At 46.3% G+C, this 23,604-nt stretch overlaps 1 protein-coding gene across 1 annotated transcript in view; it reads left to right on the top strand.

The window, feature by feature from the left end:
• Positions 1–23,604, top strand: part of CPLANE1 (ciliogenesis and planar polarity effector 1) — a 4,248,669-nt gene that overhangs the window by 390,550 nt on the left and 3,834,515 nt on the right. The window contains exon 7 of the mRNA XM_044076333.1: positions 16,379–16,482. Within this exon, the coding sequence (XP_043932268.1) occupies positions 16,379–16,482 (104 nt within the window). The remainder of the gene's footprint in view (positions 1–16,378; positions 16,483–23,604) is intronic.

Below are 23,604 nucleotides of genomic sequence, written 5' to 3' on the forward strand. Positions count from 1 at the left end.
CAGAAGTAGCTCTGTTTTGCGATTTTTGATTGACCCGTATACCGGTATATGGGCCAATCAAAAATCGCTAAACACGGAGCTACTTCTGTTTAATGCGGAACTGTGGTGTTCCGCATTAAACACAAGAAACTCCGTGTTTAGCGATTTTTGATTGGCCCGTATGCCGGTATACGGGCCAATCAAAAAAAAAAAACAAAGCGGAGGCTGCCCGGGATTTAAACCGGCAGTGCGGGACACAAGATCAGGCTGCTGATCCCGGGACACTCCCGCCCAAATAGGGACGTTTGACAACCCTGTTTGAATGTAAGAACTGTGTTCATTTCACTTTTTAGCTGAAAGGGAAAACTACTTCTTGAACAATGTGCATCATATTGTAATATTGCATCCCCCTCCCCGTTCCATTTGCATGATCAACCCTAACTGCCCACATGCTTTCCCTGGCCAGGGCAAGAGCTTATTCATCTCAGCCCTTCAAAGGTGAAAGTTGGGGGGGGTGGGGATGGATAGGAAGTGGAGCATTCTGTAGCTGTGCAGCTGGGGAGCCTAATTCCCCTCCCATGCCATGGTTGTGACTTCCTAGATTACCCTCTAATAGGATAAGCATGAATGTTACTGTGAATGCTGCTCTCAGCAGACAGAATTATTGCTAATATAGGCACAGTTCTGCAGTCCTATGAGGGAGCGAATTGTGACCCCCCCCCCCTCACAAGGATATATATGCCTGTCATCCCCATATCACCCTCAACAGATGTCCGAGCCAATAACTGAACCTTGGACACCTGGATCTTAGTCAGGGCTTTATCCGTCTACACCAGGGGTTTGTAGCCTTTCACAGTCAAGGAAGGTGCCTCGTAGTGAGCAGTCTCAACAGCAGTCATCCACAAAAGAGCAACATGATAGTGAGACAGCTTATCACTGGCATATGCAGTCACGTGTTAGTTAATGTAAAACATGACACTATTTTTGAAAACAAGTTAAACCATTCATACCAGGGCCGAAAAGCTATCTAGGCAGTGGCCTAGGGTGTGTGCTTATAGGGGATGCTCATTCACTATTTATTTATTCATATATAGCAGTGCTTATTTGCTATAAAAAATAAATAAGCACATCTGCTAAAAGAAAATGTGCCCATGAAACACTGGCGATCGAGAGTGGTGATGCTGCACTTGATTTGACATTTCAAATCGCATTATCTTTCATGAATGCTTTAAAGTCATGGGAGTAGAGACCTCACAATGTTTAAATATAGGCGCAAACTGCCTGAAGGAGTGTTACAGAGAGGAATGATGTGATGCCATTAAGATGAGTGCACTTATAATGCTATGTTTAGAATAATGCTGGTAGCACTGATCAACCAGATATTTTGGGCAACATTTATGTTTTTGTCATTCATGTAGGTCGTAGGATTATTATGTATAGCTCTGCTCAGTTTGGGAGGTGAGCACTATTGCATGCTTGAGAAAGGTTTGCTTAAAGGTGTATGTGGCTAGGCATCCTATGGTCCCCGTGATCGCTTACCTAGTATGTTCCCAAGGGAGCAATTTAAAAGGGCATTTTAGTGGGGTGTAGTTAACTTTTCAGCTTTGGAAGATAACATTTTAGTTTCTCCTGTGATTTTCTTTTGATTTGTTTTTAGGTTATTATGTGGAAAACTTGATGTTAAGTTGTCTATCTCGCCTTCATTCTTGCTAGTTGGGTTAGGAGCCGATCCTTGGCTCCGACTCGGCCATCTTCAAAAGCTCGAGAGCTACTTACTGGCTCGAGGCCCCCCCTATATCCCATGATGCCTGGCGCTAGAAACCCAGATCTCATTTGCCGCTTCTGCTGCGAGGTTGCTTTTACTGGCTCAGGTCATATTTTTCAATTTTATTGTTGGTGTTTAAAAATTTTTTTATATTATAGTTGGTATTTGGAATAGTTAGTGTACATACAGTAGTTGTAGTTATCTATTTGTATTTAGTCTCCTTCCCTTGAAAACTCGTTTTCTTGTTAGAGAGTCCCCCCCCCCCCGTTTCTTTTCTTAAAGGTAGCCGTTTTTAGTTAGAGGCTAATCCTTGTTTCAATTTTTATGTAGTAGTTTCTTTATTAGAAATTGTGGTAGATTAGTAGGTCTATTTACTTTTTCTTGGATAATAGAGTGTGTGTGCTGTTAGGGTGTGGTAACTTGTGTTGAGGGCGTGTGTTTTTTACTAGTTACCTACTTCCCTTTTGTTACTTTTCTCTGTAAATTGATATTTTCTTTTACATGAATGTGTAAAGATACGAAAGTATCTGGATTCAAGAAGTGTGACTTATGCTGTCAGAAGATGTCACTGACAGATGGTCACACTTCTTGTGTCTACTGTTTGGAAGCCCTACACCTGCAGGACTCTTGTTTGGTGTGTCACGCCTTTAGTCCAATAGTCCTGCAGGAGCGTAGGAATAAGCTAATCCTTAAGGGTTTGCTCAAACCTGAAGGGTCACCGGCTAAGGCACAGTCAGTGAAACCCTCTAAGCCAACGAAGCCGCCGGCTCCCAGTTCGGAGCCGTTGTCAGGTGTGGCGTCTGCTTCAACTTCAGAACCGAAGTACCTTATCTCCCAGTCAACTTCAGTTCCGACTGGAACCGAAGTACCTATCTCCCAGTCGGCCCCGACTCTGGTGTTGGAACAGTCAGGGAGTCGAAAACGCTTTAGATCTCCATTCCTAGAGTCGATACACTCGGCTCCGGGGTCGCCTCTGTTACAGTCTGAGCGAAGTCACCGATCCCACTCTTCTCGGTCTTCTAGACTATCTGACCATGATTTGGAGAGTGTGGTGAGCAGGCTTCTAAAATCGCAGGCCCTGGCTAAAATGTTATCCAGCCCCCGTCATAAGGGTTCGGCTCCGCCTGTCTCTGCAGTAGTTCCTCCTTCGACTCATCCCTTGAGTTCGGAGCTGGAGCTTGCTGGGACTCGAATCGTGGAACTGTTGGCGCCGATACCTACCCTTTTGGTTCCGTCGTCGGCTCCGATCTCCTCCATGCTGCCATCCTTGGAGGGGATCTAGGCGCTGGTACTCCCTCATTGGCTCCGAGGGGGCGAGTGGCATCGGACCCTTGTCCGACCCCGTTCTCCCTCTTCGGCGCAGGTGAGTTCGGCCCCTACATCGGCCTCAGAGCTGTCTCTCGGTGCTGGGAAGGATCCCGGTCTCTTCGGAGCCGGAGCCTTCTCCGATATCGGGAGGGGGCGCCTTCGAGGTCATGAGGAGTGTGCTGGCCTCTGAGTCAGCCCCACGGTCAGCCTCATCGGCTCCTCCACCCATGGTGTCTGCGTCTGCCTCTGCCCCTTCTCCAGACCCCAAGCGTGGGGAACAAGCGCTCCAGGGCACCCCACTGGGTGTGTCTTCCTCTTCCGAGGCCTCCCCTGATCATTCAGAGAAGCCCCCTCGAAAGAGGAAATGCAAGAGGAAGCATGTTGACTCCCCTGAGTCTGTCACTTCAGATACCGACTTAGAGGATTCGGAAGGGTCCCCGAGATCCCCCTCTGAGGACATCTCTTTCACAGACATCCTTGAGATACTTAGGCAGAGGGGGAACTAGACTACCCTTAACCCTTCCGAGGATGAGTCGGTATTCCTGGACGCGTTTGGTTCCCGACCCTCCACCTCCTGGTTGTCTTCGCCTTTCGATCCATTGATGTCTGTGGTGGCTCGAAAGGCGTGGTCAGCCCCAGACACAGTGGAACCAACCCCCCGAAGACCCACAAAATTTATTACTGCACCACAAGACAAGCAATTTCTGACTAAGGGTGTTCCCGTTGATGCCATGGTGGTAGCAGCGGCCACAAAAAAGGAGTTGGTTGAAACTTCTTAGTCTGTCCATCCCCCTAATAAGGAATCTAGGACGATGGACAGATATGGGAAGCGGATGTTTTCCTCAGCAACCTTCTCCATGAGGTCGCTGAACTACTTGTGCCACTTTACCCGCCTTCAAAGGGATCTCCTTAAAGAGCTAGGAGATGCCCTTCAAGATCCATCAGCTGTGGGGGCCCAGGCTAAGGTTGCCTCCCAGCTGGCGACTCTTAATTCGGTAGTAAACTCCTCCATGCGGCTCATCTCTTATGCAGCCGATGGTGCAAGTAGGGCTGCAGGCACAGGCGTGGCCTTGAGGAGGCATGCTTGGATGTGGTTATGTAACTTTACGGAACCCTTCAGGGCGTCTTTCACCAACACCCCCTTTGATGGTTCTGCTCTTTTTGGACCACAGGTGAAGGATGCCCTTACCAGGTGTGAGCAGGAAGGCAAGACTATCTCTGCTGTGGGAGTCCATTTTTCCACTCCTTCAAGACCGTATCCCAAGGGTCAGAAGAGTGGGAAGATGTGGTTCTGGAAACCCCAGGGAGCCGTGCCTGACACACATGGAGAGTTCCCCTCCAGGGACGGAGGAGGGAACAACAATAGACGCCGCCCTCGGGGCAGAGGGGGTCCGCAAAATGAGGGCCAAAGAGAATATTTCTCTTGACAAGCCCTTCCAGCATCCCTGAGGTGCTGCCCGGCTGTCCACCTTCGGAGGCAGTCGGGGGAAGATTATCGCTGTACCCAAAAGCCTGGCAAAGTATAACACAAGATAAATGGGTACTGTCAATCATATCCGAAGGCTACAAAATCCCTTTCTTTCGCACTCCCGACATTCCCAACAAATCCCTTCCAGATGTTCCACCCAATCTAAGGGATCGAGCAGTTCAAGAAATTTCAAAACTGCTAAGAAAAAGAGCCATCCAGCCAGTCCCAGCAGACCAGCAAGGATCCGGAATTTACTCAAGGTTCTTTTTGGTACCAAAAAAGACAGGGGACTGGAGACCCATTCTGGATCTCAGCAGACTAAACAGGTCTGTTCAAAGAACGAAGCTCCGGTGGTCATGCTACAGTCCATTTTACCCTTTCTGGGTCAGGACAATTGGATGTGCTCCATAGATCTTCAGGACGCGTACTACCATATCAAAATGGACAGATGCTCCAGAAGATTCCTCTGCTTCCAACTGGGAGCCAGTCATTATCAGTTCAGAACTCTGCCCTTTGTTCTCACCACAGCCCCCTGGGTGTTCACCAAATGTTTGGCAGTAGTTACCGCTCGCCTGAGACGGCAAGGATTCCAGGTGTTTCCATATTTAGACGACTGGCTCCTTATTGCAACCACCAGGCATCACTTGCTGCGAGCCAGAGGCTACACCATCCAAACTTGCTCCAAACTAGGCATCACAATAAATTTCGAAAAGTCTGCATTGTCGCCTTGTCAATCTATTACCTTTATAGGCGCAAATGTAAATACAAAGGACATGTCAGCGAGACTTCCATTAGACAGAGTGCTAGACATTCGCCGACATGTGCAGGTCTTATTAGGATGCAAAATAATTCAGGCCAGATTCGTCCTAAAGACCGTGGGTCTCATGGCAGCGGCTATCATACTAGTCCCCCTCGCTCGTTTTCATATGAGGATTCTTCAGTGGATGCTGTTCACCCAATGGTCTTTCCAGCAACTTCCAATGTCTCACAAGATAATGATCACACAGACATGCAAAAGCCAACTTGCTTGGTGGATGGTTTCCCCATCAGTACCCCAGGGCAGACCATTTGCTCGTCCTCCTCCAGTGGCTACGGTGACCACGGATGCCTCCCTGATAGGGTGGGGGGGCATTTTCAGGGCAGAACAGTCCAAGGCACCTGGCAGCCTCACGAGTACCATTTGCATACCAATGTCTTGGAGATGAGGGCCGTCCTTTTGGCGTTGCAAGCTCTTCACAACTCTCTTCCCACCGGGACCATTGCAATTCAAACAGGCAATATGTCTGTAGTGTGGTACATCAACAAGCAGGGCGGAACCAGGTCCTACCACCTATGTTGAGAAGCACTCAGACTCTGGCAGTGGGCGATCTCTTCCCAACGATTTCTGATAACAGCGCACATCTCTGGGAAGTCCAGCGTTATAGCGGACAGGCTGAGCAGAGCAATTCTCATGCCTCACGAGTGGTCTCTCAATCAGACAGTGGCAGACCAAATCTTCCGCAAATGGGGTCAGCCTTGCTGCGACCTTTTTGCCACCCCCTTCAACAGCAAGTGCAACAATTTCTTCTCTCTTCTCCCTCTTCCCGGACACTCCCCCAGAGATGCTCTAGTTCACGATTGGCCTCAGGGACTTCTTTATGCATTCCCTCCGTTCCCCCCTGATTTCCAAATTAATACAGAAAGCTACCACATTGGGATGCAAGATGATCCTCATTGCCCCTTACTGGCCTCGACAAATTTGGTTCCCGTTCCTGCATCATTACCTTCTGGAGCAGCCCTGGACCCAGTTCTAGACCTCCTGATCCATCAATCGGGCGGGCTGCACCAATCCCTTCAATCTCTCCAGCTCACTGCTTGGTTGCTCCACTTCCGACCTTAGCCAGGCTTCCGAACATCTCCCACTCGGTGCGTGAAATCATCTTATCGCACAAGTCTACCACTAGAAAGACTTATGCTAGTAAGTGGAAACGTTTCTCTTTCTGGGCAGAGGCTAGGAATATAGATCCCTTTTCAGCCCCTGTGCACCATATTTTGGATTTTTTAGCGGAACTTTTTCGTGCTGGATCATCTTCTGCCACGATTAGAGTTCAGTTAACTGCAATTTCAAACTTTCATACAGGTCTGTCGGATACTAGTATCATGCCCCATAAGCTTTGTAAAGCTTTTCTCAAAGGAACTACTTTACTCAGGCCCCCAGTGAGAGATCCCCCACCTCCGTGGGATCTAAATTTGATTTTAGCTTCCCTGATACTGCCCCCCTTTGAACCTGCAGCTTCTTGTTCTTTGAAGTTTCTTTCTTGGAAAACCCTTCTTCTGGTTGCAATTACTTCAGCCAGAAGAGTTTCTGAACTTCAGGCTCTTTGAGTTCGCCCTCCTTATCTAGTTTTCCACAATGACAGAGTTTCTCTTAGGACCAATCCTTCCTTCCTTCCAAAGGTTTCTTCTGACAATAATTTGAATCAGTCTATTGATCTGCCTGTGTTTTTTCCAAATTATTCCAACAAGGCGGAATACAAATTGCATCAGTTTGATGTTCATAGACAGTTACGCTTTTACTTGCATAGAACTAAGCAAATCAGAAAATCAGACCAGCTGTTCCTGTCCTATGCTGAGGGTAAACAAGGTCTACCTGTGTCGAAAGTAACCTTATCTAGGTGGTTGACATCTGTTATTACATTTATATATCAGCTAAGAAATAAAGAGCTTCCTGCTAAACCAAAAGGTCACTCCACTAGAGCTCTAGCTACTTCAGTGGCTTTTCAGGCAAGATTGCCAATGGAAGCTATTAGTGCGGCAGCTACATGGGCCAATCCTCATACCTTTATTTCACATTATAAGCTGGACGTGGCCTCCAGGAGCAGAGCTGATTTTGGTTCCACTGTTCTGAAGAGTCTGTTCCGATGAGCCACCCAGGATTGAGGTGCTAGGGATGCTGTCCCAACCAGCAAGAATGAAGGCGAGATAGACAACTTAACATTAAGAAGTTATGTACCTACCATAACATTCCATGTTAGTTGTCTTCTTCTCACCTTCTTTCTTGCGTCCCACCCTCCATCCCCCTATCCTAGTAGACCGAGAAGAGTTCCTTATGTTTTTATCACTGGCTGAGTCTTCTCTGGCTGTTCCTTCTGACTAGTAGTCTCTCCAGTAGGATTTATGCATTCTAGGACAGGATTCCTGTATTATTATTATTATTATTATGTCTGCAGTTAGACTTACCAAACGAGATCTGGGTATCTAGCGCCAGGCATCATGGGATATAGGGGGGGCCTCGAGCCAGTAAGTAGCTCTCGAGCTTTTGAAGATGGCCGAGTCGGAACCAAGGAACGGCTCCGAACCCAACTAGCAGGAAAGAAGGCGAGAAGAAGACAGCTAACATGGAATGTTATGGTAGGTACATAACTTCTTATTTTCTTAAGTGATGTCTTTGGGTATCTAGGGAAGATTGGCATGTTTTATACTTGGGCCTGTAGAATAAAACCAAAGAATGATATAAGGCACTGGGATATGATGCAGTGGCACTCATTTGAGGGAATGTCTGACAGAAAAACCTGCTTTCTCTTAAACAGCATGACGGTGTGCAGATGAAGAGGGGCAGCCTCTCTGTTGATAGCAAATCAAGTTTGGTAGTTTTCCCAAGTCTCAGATCTAGCCGGTAGGGGAAGGATTGAGGAGGATCATGTTCCTTTGACCTACTTTCTTTCCCAGGAAGAGCTTTACTGTTTCCTGTGCATCCTCTGCTGGACCCTAGGGGATAAACAGGCAATATAAAAGATTTATTGGAAGCTGTAGACATCTTAGAATGTAGCATGTGTGATTATATGCATGTGGGGCATTTGTTGATACACTTGACACTGGTTTCTGGAGAAGATAGGAATCTTAAGTAGATAACGCTACCTAGTGATGCATATTTTGATTATGAAAATTCTGCAACTTATCTATCATTCTCCTTGTTTGTGTAGGCTCTGTTTATGCAGGCCCTGAGTGGCAGGACATATATTCTGCCGGTTTACTATCAAAATTTCGAACCGTACTCCGTCGACTGTACTATCGTCTAACACGGAAGTTCAAAAACGGTAATATCGATGTCAAAAAAAACAACCTAGGAACGGGTTTTAACATGGGTCGAGGTAGGTGTTCAGTATTTTTCCAAACTACAAACATTTCCCCTACCTCGACCCATGTTAAAACCCGTTCCTAGATTGTTTTTTGACATCGATATTACCGTTTTCAAACTTCCGTGTTCGATGATAGTACAGTCGACGGAGTATGGTTCGAAATTTTGATAGTAAACCGTTCTGCCACTCAGAGCCTGCATAAACAGAGCCTATATAAACAAGGAGAATGATAGATTGGGAGAAGGAGGAAGAACTGAATTGTTGAGGTTTTGGATGTTATAAGCAGGTCACTGAGGAGTGATGCAGAAATGAAGCATTTAAAATATTTAAAAAGATATTTTCATTTCCTTTCATTTTTCTTTTTTTTTTTCTCCTTTTTAACAAATTTCATGCAGCATACATTAGATTCCTAACATATTAAGTTTCCATTCTGAAGTCCATTGAAACAAGGGAAGAAAGCACTAAATAAATCATTGTGTGTTTGCAATTTTGTGGTGGTTTGGAGTTCTTATGTTTTTGTTTACACCACTTAGTGTTGAGAAGTTTCCATCTCTGCTTGATTTTTTTTTTGAGGCTCACTGCTGGATCTTTGTCAAGGAAAGCTGTGGGGAAATCATGTTTCTGTTGACACTTTGATAGCTCTCAGTATACAAATATACACACAGACAAAATTCTGCATGCTTGGCAAAACTGTTGATAGATTCATGGGTTCATAGATTAATTCTAGGCCAACTGCCCTTGTGGGCCATTTTACGCCTATCCAGCTATCCCATGTGATAATTAAACCCTGTTCCTTGTGTATGTAAGGTAAACATCTTAACCATTACAAAAACCTCCCACAAATTTCTTGCTATAATACGTACCTTGTATGGCTGTCCTTTTTTTTTTTTTTTTTTTTCAGAATCTTACTAATTTGATAACCAGGTGAACCCAATGAGCCCAGTTTCTTTCATCAGTGGTGATGTGGGAGCACTGTGTAGTTAAGCAATTTGCTTAGAATTGCATAATGGTCAAATGGAGACTTAAGGAATTTACCCTGGAATGCATGATGATGCTTGGAACCTTAATTGTCTGTAGTAGTGCTGTCCTTTTGATGTTACATTTCATCATCATTATTAGCCCCCATTTTTCCAATTTTCTACATGGGGTCAGGGGAATTGTGTTAATTGTCGCCAGTTCTCTTGATTCAGTCCCACACTTCTGCCTTCTTCGGCACTTATGCCTGACTGTCGCAGATCTTCTTTTCACACAATCCATTCACCTCTTTGCTAGACGCCCTTGTTTCCTCTTACCTTCTTCCTGTCTTCCCCAAATCTTCTTCACCAGGTTGTCTTCTGCTTTTCTGCACGTGCCCAAACTACTGTAATCTGGATCTTTTCTGCAACTGGAGTTACTTTAGCTTCTGCTTTTATTTCCTTATTTCTTCGTCTGTCCCACAGAGTGCATCCTACAACCCTTCTTAGGCTCTTCATTTCCATCACCTCTAGCTTCTTCAACTGTTCTGCCATTACTGCCCAGGTTTCTGTACCATACAGCAGTACTTGTCACACCACTTTCTTGTACACCTTACTTTTCAGCTTCTTTGGCAGTCTTCTGTCATAGACTATACCCGACAGTCTATACCAGTTGGCTGCAGCCCCTCTGATTCTAGTTTTGACCTCTTCATTCACACTTCCCTTCTCCTCAACCACCCCTCCCAGATACTTGAAGCTTGAGTGTGTTTATTCTCCAGTCATCTGGGATATGCCTTTCTCTCCACACTGCTATGAGTACCCTCAGGAGCCATTTCTCCCCCATCTCACCAAGCATCTTTAACATGTCTGCTGTGACCTCATCTGAGTCTGCTGCTTTCCCTGACTTTATTTTCCTTAGTGCTGTTCTTACTTCTTCTTGGGTGAGCTCCTCCTCTTCTCTCATCATAGGCTGTTTCTGGTGCAGTATAGCTTCTGTGGGGTTTTCTTTATTCAGAAGCTGCTGCAAATACTCCTTTCATCTGCCTTTCTCAGCATTTACCAGAATGCAATGAAGACAGAAAAATGTTGTATTTTAGTGTTGAATTTAAAAGCTTTTTAATGTGAAAGTTGTAGATGTTCTTCATGTTTCATTGTTGCATTCCTGACTTGTGAGATTTCCTGCTGTGAAATCCCTTGGCCGGTCTGACTATCAGAGAAAAATTCCCCTCTTTAGCCTAGCAGATCCTCAAACCAACATCCGTGTGCTAGGGTATATAGGGACCCTACCGATGTTATGATATCTGTCTTTTCTTGCTGTTGGAGTCCAAAACAGTGTTTCATTGCATCGGTCGGTCCGCACCAGAGAGAAGTTGTCAGAAAGATAAATACTCTGTTGGGGGACTGTTTTCTCTTACTTTTAACTCATAGCAGATAAGGTAAACAGTTATCTCCGCTGTGGTAAGCAGATCCCACACAGATACTTCATTCACTTAGTGTCACCTGTTTAGGCCCAGATCATGATATCCCTAGTTGACATTTTTGTGCCTGCTTTAATTCTGTGATGGTCAGATGTAGGGCCGAGATCTTAGCTAGATTCCTTAGTCTTGAATTTTTCCATCAGCATCTGATGGTGTCTGCCATTCATTCAGAGGTTGAGCAGCCTAGGTGTAAGAGGGAAAAATATAAGAGACCCAAGTTTAGGGCCTTGGACGACAACCATTCTCCGTCTGTTTCTCCTAGGCTTGTGATCATTGAAGAAGGTGAGATTTTTTTGCAGCCCTCTTCTATGTCTAAGGTGGTGGTGGCGCAGGCCTCTGTCAAGACCTCTTCGGAGTATGACATGTCATCAGGTCCCTCTACTTCTGCATAAGCCCTTGCTTTCAGCTTGTCTGTCAGGTCCAGGGACACTCGGCAGGCCTCTGCTTCTCATGAGCGCACGTCAATTGGTGATGCTCCTTTGTGGTTTTGGCCTACACCAGTTCCTCTTTCCTCCAGAGAGACAGGTGTCAGAATTTTGGATGTCCCTAGGTCCAAGGACAAAGCGACTCCTAAGAGGGGTGCTTCTGCAGGGCCTTCTCCTACCCTACTGGCTCCCTTTCTCAGGCATATCAGCAAGACTTGTTTGGCTAGCTTAAGACCTGATTTCCATAGTCAGATCTAGACAAGACCCCGGGGATTCTTCCCCAGAAAAAAGGAAAAGAGATGCTACTTTTGAAGTTTTTCCTGATCCTTTTGAATCTGCTGGAATTCTGACCTAGAGGGAATCTGATTCTGAAGAAGAACCTTCACTCATTTCTTTTGAGGAATCTGATTCTGAGGAGAACATGGCATCTGACCCCCCCCCCCCCCGGAGGATATTACCTTTGGAGAGACTCTCCATGCTATGAGGGAACATTTCCAGTGGGAAGCACAGGAATACCCTCAGTCTAAAAAGAGAATTAGGGAGTTCCTGGATCTGCCAGAACACAAACGTTTTGCTTTTCTCCCTGTTTTTAGATGTGCTTGAGGATGTCTTCCTAGATTCCTCCTTGAATCCTGACTCTCTTCCCCCCGTTCCTTGAAAACCAAACTGGTTTTATAGGGTACAGAACTCCCACAAATACTTTAAAGGAATCCATCTGCTGATTTAGAGGTGTCACCCCAGGACCCAAAGGGGCTAGAGCCAGTTCCTCTAGAAACCCTTTACCTATGGATAGCGAGCAGGACCCTTGATAGATTTGGGGAAAAAGTATATACCTCAGCCACCCTAACCATGAGGGCTTTCAGCTGTCAGTTTCACATGACTAAATATCAGCAAACTATCCTGGATCAGCTAAACCAAAATGTCTCTTCCCTTGAGGGTAAAAACCTTTCTAAGGAACATTTGGATCTCTCCCACTCCAATTCACAGGTAGCTAGGCATTCTTTACACTGTGGCTATGATGCTATAGAGGCTTCTAGCCGGGCAGCAGCCACTAGTTCTGTTATTAGATGACGTGCATGGCTTAAGGAACAATCTCTTTCTGACCATGTTAAATCTAACCTTCTTGATGCTCCCCTAGCCAAGCACTTCCTTTTTGGGTCTAAAGCTGAGGCTGTTCTTAAAAAGATGGAAGACAAAGCTAAGTCTATGCAGACTGTGAAAGACTTCCTTTAAGTTCAGCCACCAAGGTTTAGTAGGAACTTCCCCATTAAACACTGGTCCTTTCCACTCTCAATCTAGAAGCAGGCAGAGGAAACCCCAGTGGGAAAGGACACAAAGGTAGTGACAACAGCTGCAGAGACCCAGGCAGTGGACATCAGAGACTTCCAGGCAAGGGAGTTCTGTGCCACAGGCATCTGCCAGAGAGCGAAAGTGACACAACCATCCCGCTGTTCCTGCCCCCTCCCATAAGACTAGGAGGAAGGCTTTTCAAACAAATTGGTCCCCCTCATCTCTTCAGACAAGTGGGTTCTAAACATTATTTTAAATGGTTACAAACTCACTTTCAAAGAGCCTTTAAAATACTCAGGCTGTCTGGATATTCCTCTAAATCAAAAAGCAGAGGGCCTCTCAAATCCAGACTTTGTGCTCTCAGGGATCAGTGGAACCAGTTCCAGGACATCAGAAAGGAAGAGATTTCTACTCCAGTCTGTTTCTGATTCCCAGAAAAGAAGGCTGTTGCCGTTCTGTCTTAGACTTGTCCAATTTCAATCAATTCCCCCTGGTTCCAAAATTCAGAATGTTGACTCTTCAAAAACTCTTGCCCATAAGAGCTCCACAGGCCTTCATGGGCTCTCTGGATCTAAAAAATGCCTAACTGCACATTCCCATTCAGGAATCACACAGAAGCTTTCTTTGCTTCAGAGCAGGTACCGGTCTCTTTCAATTTTCAGCACTGCCCTTTGGCTTGTCTACTGCTCCCATGGTTTTCACCTTAGCTCATATAATTGCATTTTGCAGGACCAGAGGGATCCAAATCTACCCTTACCTGGACAATTACCCACTACAGGCCACAAATCTATCAAAACTTCACAAGGTTCTGAGGTTTACCAAGAACCTCCTGTCCTCCCTGGGCTTCACCATAAATTTGCAAAAATTCCAACACTGTTCCATCCACTAGGATAGTCTTCCTGGGGGCCCACCTGGACTCTTTTCTTCAAAAAGCCTTCTTTCCCCTAGACAAGGTCTCCTTTTTGATCCACTACTTTCAAGGAATCCAGCTGAAACGATGCATCTCAGGCAGAGAGTTCCTCCGGGCACTGGGCTACATGGTATCTTGTATCCTCATGGTTTCCCTGGCCAGGCTGCACATGAGGAAACTCCAATGATACCACAAAAATGTATGGTGGCAACACTCTCAGTCCCTGGTAACTGATATACAGCCGATTCTCCGATTCTTTGCCTCAGGGAGGAGTTGAAATGGTGGGCACAGGCTTGTGCCCAGAATCAAGGCCTTCCATTCAAATTCACTCCCCAGGGCCCGACTTACACCATGGAGGCCTCAGACAGCCTGGGGGCCTCACTTCCAATGCTTCCAGTCCCAGGGGAAGTGAGAGATTCAGTTTAAGGAGAATCACATAAACTGGAAAGAACTCATGGCAGTGCAAAAAGGCCTGGTAGCATCCAAAGAAAAATGGGAACCATGGATCTTGTTAGTCAAGACCAACAACACCACAGTCATGTGATATATAAACAAGCGGGGGGTGGGGCACTACTCACTCTTGCCCTCTTATGTCATCTAGCAGTGCAAGTTTGGGAAACTGCTCACTCTCTGGGGTTGGACCTCCTGGCACAATCAATACCTGTGCAGGTGTCCAAAATACTCTAACACAGCAACTCAGGATAAACCGGATGGACCCCTGTGAATGGCATCTGTATCGAGAAATATTTCTCACCATGGTCCCGCCATGGGGATTCCTGCCGATGGACCTTTACACCACCAAGGAAAATGCTCAACTGAAAAGATTCTGTTCCAGGAACAAACAGCAACTGGCTTGGAGAACAGACACTTTCTTGTTCCCTTGGATTAATCTCTTCATTTATGCATTCTGTCCTCTGCCTCTTGTCCCTGGGTTGCTTTTAAAGATGAGAAAAGAGGGCCCAAGGGTAATACTCGATAGCCCCATATTTCCTCAGGCAGCACTGGCATCCTCTGCTTCAAGAACTCACCAACCAGAGTCCATGGTTGTTGCCTCAGAATGTCGATCTTGTAACTCAGGACAAGGGAAGGATTATGCACCCCCAACCTGCAGACGCTTGGCCTTTCAGCTTGTATAATTCCACAGCATTCAGGACCAAGCTCACCCTGAGCAAACTATTTTAGGACATTCTTAAGGAGGGTAGAAGGCTTAGTACTAGAACAACATACTCAACTAAATAGAAAAGATTTTCCATCTGGTGCCAACAGCTGCACCACAGTCCTGATTCAGCCCAGATTTCTGTCATTCTAGACTACCTGGCTAGTCTGGTTGATAAAGGCCTTTCCTACTCCACCATTAAAATTCATGCATCAGCCATTTTGGCCAATGTACCTGCTCTCCCCCACTGTTTTCCCATCTTCTGTTAAGACAGTTTCTTAGGGGAGTCATCCACATCAGACCTCTCAGGAGGCAGCCTCCCCCTCCATGTGACCTTAATTTTGTTCTGGAGAAACTGACTCTGTCTCCTTTCAAACCGGCAGCCTTGGCCATCTAAAGTTTCTAACTTGGAAAACTGCCCTTCTGGTGGCTATCACCTCTGCTAGAATAGTCTCTGAGCTGCAGGCTGTAGTGGCAGTGTAGCCAATCCTCTTCTTCACCCAGACAAGGATTCCATCAGAACTAATCCTTCCTTCATGCCCAAGGTGGACATTGAAACTTCTCTTAAATCAGGCGATTCAACTCCCCACATTCTTTCCCAATTCCCCAGAATCAAGGGGAAATAATACTTCATTCTTTAGATGTGCGTAGACAGCTCTGTTACTATCTTGACATTGAGAAAGAAAACCAGCTTCTAAACAGACCATCTCAAAATGGATCTCCCACTGGATCTCAATTTGTTAGTCATCATGGCAAAATGTCACCTGAGGCTCTTGGGTAACACTCCACTAGGGCTTCTTCTACCTCTGCTGCCTTCCTGAAAGGAGTCCCTACTAAGGACATTCTGGAAGCTGCCACATGGTCATCTGAGTACACCTTTACCAAACACTACCACTTAGCCTTTCCCAGGTCCAGAGCAGGATTTGCTACTGACATTCTTCAGACATCCTCTTCTCTCCCTAATCATTTTCCACCCTCATTTCAGTTTTGAGAATCTTCCCACAAGTCAGGACTGTAACAGTGAAACATGAAAAACATATTACGGTTGTGTACACTTACCATAAATGTAGATGTTCAAGTGTATTCACTGTTGCAGTCTACTTTCCATCCCTCCCTTTTTCCCCCTTAACCTACAAGATGGTCTACTTATAACTTCTTCTTTAGCCAAGTGATTGCCCTTTGGCCTCTCCTCCAGTGTAGGTGCTCTTCCTCAGCCCCCTACTGCCCATTTTGGGCCTCCTCTCTTTTAGGGGGCAAGAAAAAACTGATGATATGACGTCGGCTGGCTCCCTATATACTTTAGCCACTGATGTTGGTTTGGGTGTCCGCCAACCTAAGGAGGAGGGGAATTTTTCTCTGATAATCAGGCTGGCAAGAGGATTTAATGGCAGGAAATCCCACAAGTCAGGACTGCAACGCTGATTGCACTCAGACATCTACATTTTTGGTAATTGTACACAACTATACATTTCTTTGTATTCAGTAAAAAAAATCGAGTAAGCAAGTTTGTTTCTATTTTTTTCTATAGGCCACACAAATTTTGTTTATAAACACATTAAACTTCGTGGTTGTTTCTGGGAACCTCAGAGGTTGTGGAAGCAAGAACCTGACCATCCCTTCTAAGTACAGAAGGTAAGTGCCTGTATCTATGTGTGTGTGTGTGTGTGTGTGTGTGTGTGTGTATATATATATATATATATATATATATATATATATATATATATATATATATATATTTATTTATTTATATATATAAAATTGATCACGTTTGCAATTTGTTACTCCAGTATTTCAGACCCTTTTCTCTTTACAGTTCATAAGTAATAGATGCTTAATTTATTTTAGCCAACTGTTTCAGATCCTGTCCTCTTCATAGTTCTTTGGTTTGGAGGTACAGTAGTCGTCATGTTTTTAGCTTTGCTGTTTGTTGTAATGCTTTTGTATTCTCTTGAGCAAGCCTTAAAGTACGTATGACTCAGACACATATCTAAGTGCATTATTTTGTAAAAATAATCTCGTATAGATTCATAGATATTTCAAGGCCACCGAGTCTCTTGACTATTTTCACCTTGCCAATACTCTAGCCCAGGCCGCATCTCCTTTCTTCAAGAGGGCCATGCTGGTCAATCATGGAGTAAATTTGTGGATAACCACCCAGTCATTTTATTTTTAAAGGAAGATAGTGAGTCACACTGCTTAAGGTGTGAGAAATTGTATTCTAGAGGTTTTCTCCCCATCCTTCATATTTTCATATAATCTCAGAAACATTGTACTAGAAAGGTATGCTGGGCTTCCCCTAGGGCATGGACCCTTTTTTGGTTCCACTTCTTTCTGTCTTGGATTTTTTAGCAAGCCTTTTTTGGGAAGGTGCTAGCTACACTACTAGTAAGATTCAAGTGGCAGATATCTCCAGCTTTCACATGGGAGAAGATCTGTTGCTTCCCTCAACTTATCTGAGGTGTTCTTCAGATGTACTTTTCTCCTTTGACCTCCTCTAAAAGACCCTGTTCTGTCTTGGGATATTGCCTTCCTTCGTCAGGCCTTAACAAAAAAATCCTTTTGAGCCTTCAGCTACAGTGAGGCATAAGTTATCCTTCCATATCACTGTTACAGTATTTTTTACAATACAGATTCCCTGCCAAGGGCAGCCTGACATCAGGCCAGTATACCAAAGCATTTTGGTTGTAAAGGGTATGCTGTATGCCACACTTATGCTCCTCAAGCACTGTGTAGGGCATAAAGGTAATGCCTGGATGTGCCATCCTCAGAACTTGTTTGCTGCCAGTCCGAACACCATCTTCGTTCATTGGTCTGAATGCCCATTTGTCTGCTGCTCATACCACTTTCAGATAAGTCCCCGTTGGGATTTTTGATTTTAATTATCTTACGTTTGCCTTGTACTGTGGTTGTTGGGTTTCATGTCATCCAGAAAGGGGAAAATGCCATTGCTTGAGACAGATTCCCCATAAAGACCGTCATGAGCAGTGTTCTGTTCAGGCACTTCAGATGACCATACATCTTGCAAGATTTGTCAGTCCTTTGTCCCTAAGACATTGTGGAGTTGGCTTTCTTCCCTAGTGATTTATCATGAGAACCAGTGACATGTACTTTTGGCTAAGGATACCATAGAAGGATCTTCCTGGCCCAAGGGCCAGTCATCTTGGGAAAAAAAAAGGCCAAGGAAGTTAGGTCTGATTCTTCAGCTGTACCACCTCCACTGATGTCTTTTCTGAGGCTGGTGAAGGCCTGGAGGAGTGCCCGGTTTCTTTCTCAGATTTTTCTGCCAAGGCGGTTTCGTAGGCCAGCATGGACCTGATGCCATGTATGTCCATGAAAGTTTTGCAGATGTCCTCTTCAGATGTACAGGGGAACCATGGCTGGTTATAACTGAAGGGCCTAGGGGTGTTCAAATTTTAGTTAGGGAAGAGGTCCCAACTACTGTTATTGAGTGCTGTCAGAGGTCAGAACTTCCAAATGTTTTTTTAAGGCTAATGTTCCACTCAAAACAAAGCAGAAGACTAAGCATATTTTGCTTGCTCCCAAAGATCGTCAGAGTGAGTGGCAGAACTTCACTCAAGGCTTGTTTAATGCCCTTGTGGACCTCAAGCCTCCACAGGGTGTTTCTGTTCCTCCTCCCCCAAGTTGTAGTTCCCTCTTAAGAGGCCTAGGGAGCAGTATTCTTCTGACAAGGATGCTGCTGATCCTGACAGAGTCCATAATTTATTACTCCCAGATTTCTTTGCTATTTGTCTATGCTTCTGAGGAAGAAGAGTACACCAGCCCTGACTGTCCTTTAGAAAAGATTTCATTTGGTGATGCTGTTTCCAGAATGATGGAATTTTTCAAATGGGAGTATGCTCAAGTGTCTGATGTTTAGAAGAGGTACTATGAGCTTTTGCAAATGGAGTCTCCTATGCCCTATGCTGTTTCTTTATTCTTGCTCCCTTGCTGGATGCGTTCAACTGCTTCTCAGGCTCCTGATTCTTATCCCCTTGCTCCCAAAAACATGATAGGTTTTATAAAGTGCCTGAGGACTGCAAGTTTCTATATAAGTGTCCCTCTGTTGACCCTCTTCTTGTGTTTGTACTCTTAAATTGTTGTTTTTCACTAAATTGCTGCCATCTGATGAGGATAACAGAACCATGGAGAGACTGGGTAAGAAGATGTTATACTTCCTGCTAGAAAACAACCAGCAAAAAAGGTCTAAAAAAGACCAATAAAGAAAAAACAACGAAGATTCCACGTAGAAAAATATTTATTCCATAAATCGTGTCTATACTTCCTGCTACCCTGGCATTTCGAGCTGTTAACCATCAGACACACATGACTAGGTATGTTTTGGCTGTTCTGTCTTAAGCCTGTCAGGCTATTTCTGATCTTCCTTATTCTGAGGGGAAGGTCTCTACCCTTGCCTTGTTTGAGATGTCCTCCCAAGTGACCCACCAATCTGAAGTAGTTAACTTCATTTTATCTGCAACCTGTGGAGTATATGGATCCATATCAGATACGTGCCAGCAAATTTTTTTTCTAGCATCTGCTCCAAGCTCCTCCCCTTACCCATAATGCCCTAGCATATCCTATCTCCTACAGATCTCTTTTGCCGCACCAGTAGTATGCATCGTGGTCTTCTTTGCTCTGAGCTCAGGGATAGTAAGTGGTATTATTTCTTGTATCCAGTGTGTGTTTGAGTGAATATTTTCCCTTCCTCCCCTTGTTTAGTGTATCGCTTGTTCGTCGGTGTAAAAAAAAAAAAAAAAAAAAAAAAAAAAGTTTTGCAAACTTGGAGTAGTTGTTAGGCCTGCCCTTCCCCTACCTGTGTTTGTGTGTGTTTTTTCTGGTAGGTAGTGTTGTTACTTTTGGGTGCAGGACTATGGCTGATCAGCCGAAGCCTCTTTTCAAAAAATGTACATTGTGGCCATAAGCTCTCCCCGGCTGATGGTCACACTCTGTGTGTGATTTGCTTGGGAGTGGCACATTTGTCCACTCAATGTGCTATCTGCTCAGGTTTCAGTCCGAGGGCCCTTAGGGATCGGAAGGCCAAGTTAGTAGCCAAAGACCTTCTCCGTGCTGCTATGCTGGAATCTGCCTCGGCCTTGGTCTCTAGTGTTCTATCTACCACCCAGACAGGGACTCAACCTTCCTCTTCGTCTTCTGGTGATGGGTCTACTACAGACAAATCTACAGTCAGCGTGGCTGACAAAGAAAAGATAAAGAAAGGCGCAGAGAGGATAGGGAGAAGAGAAAGGACAGACATCTCAAGAGATCCCCAGACAGGGAGCTCTTTCTTAGTCCCCCTTCTAAGACCATGAGGCCTGTTTCTCCACAGGTCCGGTCTCCTCATTTCTCACCAGAGCCATTGGAACATTCAGACCCGAGGCCTTCCTCCCCATTGCGCAGACCAGCCAGATCCGAGTCGGTGGGCTCTTCGAGGTCGACTCGGAGCTTATTGGACATGGACAGGATGATGTGGAGATTCATTCAAACCCAAATTCAGATGCAAGTCTTGCCAGGCCCCTCTCCCTCTGGAGGGTTGACCTCCATGCCTTTTTTCCACCCCATCTCTCCTTCCCCGATCCGTGCTTCAGCTTCAGGGCTCTTGGATCCGAGGATTTTTGGAGCTGGAAGCTCGGCGCCGACAGTTCTCCAACCTCGACTCCGGCTGTTATCTTGAGTTCCTCGGATCCGACTTGTTTGGATCTGAGAGACTCTCGGAGCCACGGACAGGGAGTTGGACCTGAGGGAATGGATTCTTCGGCTCCGACCTTTTCTGATCCATTCCCTCGGACCTCAGGCTACCCTTGCTTCGGTCCCTGCTTCGGATCCAGGGAGCGCGTCTTCCTTACTGTGTGCTAAGGAGGTCCGCTCTCCCTCGGCATTCAAAGTGGTGGAGAGGGTTCTTTCCCAGGATTGAGACCCCAGCCCATCCCCTCGGATACCACCCAGGCCCCCTGGATTTGGCGACGACTCCCTTGATCCAGTCTCAGGGACAGCCCATGCCAGAGGATCCCCAGGTTAATTTCATTGAGGAAATCCCTGCGGCTCACGAATCCTCTTCTGAGAGTCCCACTGAAGAAGGTCACCGTAAGCGCAAGTGCAAAAGGAGGCACTTGGACTCCCCCGAGTCCCTCACTACGGGCACTGACTTAGATGTAGGAGAAGGTTCCCCCAGGTCACCTCCTGAAGATGTCTCCTTCGGAGAAATTATGGAGATCCTCCGCCAGAGGGGAGGTTGGTCAGCCCCAAAACCTTCTAGGGATGAATCAGTTTTCCTGGAGGCCTTTGGCACGGGCCCATCTACTTACTGGGTGTCCCCGCCAGTGGACCCGTTGGTGGACCTCATCACCACAAGGGCTTGGAAGGAGCCTGGCACCGTAGAGCCCATCCCCAAACTCCCTGACAAGATTTTATCTCCCCCTTCCGTCAGACAACCTTGGTCGAAAGGAGCCCCAGTTGATGCTATGTTGGTTGCAGCGGCCACAAAGAAGGAACTAGCACAGGAGAGTTGTTAGTCCACCCTCCAGACAAGGAGTCCAGGTCGGAGGATAGGTTTGGGAAGCGAGTCTGTACCTCAGCGACCTTTTCAATCCCTGCGCTGAATTATTTGGCACATGTGATCTGGCTTCAGCTAGACCTTGCTTCGGAATTCGCTGAGTCGCCCCCCAGAGTCTTTATCGCCGCAGGACCGACAGTTGTTCTCGGCGAAAATGTCTACTCTAAAGTCAGTCTCAAACACATCGCTGCGACTCCTTTCCCATGCCACGGAAGGAGCAGCTAGGGCGGCTGGGACAGGCATAGCCATGAGGCGTCATGCCTGGCTCAGGTTGTGTCAGTTCACAGACCCTTTCAAGCATCGTTTATCAACGCTCTCTACGATGGTTATTCCCTTTTTGGGAAGACAGTATGTGACACACTTGTCCAGAGCGAAAAGGATGGGAAGACTTTGTCTGTCGTCGGGATCCGCTTCCCTAACCCTCAGCGGTCCTTCTCTAGGAATCAAAGAGGGCAGAAGAAGATGTGGTTCCGAAAATCTCAGTTTTCCCAGGATTCTCAAGACAACTATTCCCCCAGAGGCAGAGGGGGACAGGATCGACGCCAACCCAGAGGTAGAGGGGGTCCCAGGAATTTTGGGTCTAGGGAACCCTTTTCTGATAGACCCGGTCAGCAGCCCTGAGGGGTTGCCCGACTGTCCTACTCTAGAGGCAGTCAGGGGAAGATTGTCCTTACACCCAGTGGCATGGGAGTCTATTACGACAGATCACTGGGTTTTACAAATAATATCCAGAGGTTACTCTATCCCATTTGTTGCCCCTCCAAATATTCCAAAACACCTCCCGGATGTTCCACCCGCTCACAGGGAGGCCGAAGCTCTAGAGGTTTCAAAGCTGCTTTTCAAATGAGCCATCAAACAGGTCCCCCCGATCAGTCCGGGTCAGACTTCTACTCAAGGTTCTTTTTGGTGCCAAAAAAGACAGGGGACCTCTGGCACATTCTAGACCTGTCAACATTAATCCTGTCTGTAGCCAAACAGAAATTCCGGATGGTCACCCTACAGTCCATTCTACCTTATCTCCGAGAGTGCGACTAGATGTGCTCGTTAGACCTCCAGGATGCTTACTACCACATAAAAATACACAGAAGCTCCAGGAGGTTTCTGTGCTTCCAGCTGGGAGCCAGGCATTTTCAGTTCAGAGCCCTACCCTTTGGTCTCACCACAGCCCCCAGGGTGTTCACCAAGGTAATGGCAGTTGTAGTGGCTCACTTGAGGCTTCAGGGTATTCAGGTGTTGCCATACCTGGATGACTGGCCCTTCGCTGTGCCCAACAAGCATCACCTGTGTCTGGCCCGAGATTACTTCATTCGGTTGGCAGATCGACTGGGATATTACAGTCAATGTTCAGAAATCCCAATTGCAACCAGTACAAGTTCTAGACTTTTGCAGATGTGGGTATTCTTAACTCCAGACAGGGTCCTACACCTCAGGTGCCACATAGCTCAGATAGCGAACTCCATGTCTCCTAAGGCGAGCAAGGTTCTCTGGGCTCAGTGGCTACCGCCATATCAATTCTCCCTTGTGCGCGCTTCACATGCGGGTTCTTCAATGGACTCTGGCTGTTCAATGGTCTTGGCTAGACCAGCCCATGGAATTTCCGATCAAGATCAGTCACGTCTGCAGGACGTCTCTTCTTTGGTGGTTAAGTTCACCGGAGATATCAGAAGGACGCCCCTTCGTGTCATCTCCAGTCCAAGCAACAGTGACCACGGATGCCTCCCAACTTGGGTGGGGGGGACACTGTTTGTTAAGGACAGTCCAAGGCACGTGGTCCCAGTCAGAGACCAAGTTGGACATAAATGTTCTAGAGATGAGGGCAGTGCTTTTAGCGTTGGAAGCCTTTCACACTGCCCTCCCTCTCGGATTGATTGCAATTCAGTCAGACAACATGTCGGTTGTCTGGTATATCAACAAGCAGGGGGGAACCAGATCCTACCCCCTATGTCGCGAGGCCATGAGAATGTGGGAATGGGCGATCCCCACCGGTCGGTTTCTGATAGCAACTCACATCCCGGGATGCTCCAACATTTTAGTGGACAGATTGAGTCGGGCCATTCTGATACCGTACAAGTGGTCCCTGAAACAGTCAGTAGCGGAGGAGATCTTCCTTGCATGGGGTTAGCCTTGCTGCGATCTTTTCGCATCTCCTTCCAATGCGAAGTGCAGCGAGTTCTTCACTCTGATTTTCTCACCAGGGGAAGCCC

The sequence above is a fragment of the Protopterus annectens genome, chromosome 1.part0, assembly GCF_019279795.1.
Source record: "Protopterus annectens isolate FY-2018-M chromosome 1.part0, PAN1.0, whole genome shotgun sequence".
Lineage (NCBI taxonomy): Eukaryota > Metazoa > Chordata > Ceratodontiformes > Protopteridae > Protopterus > Protopterus annectens.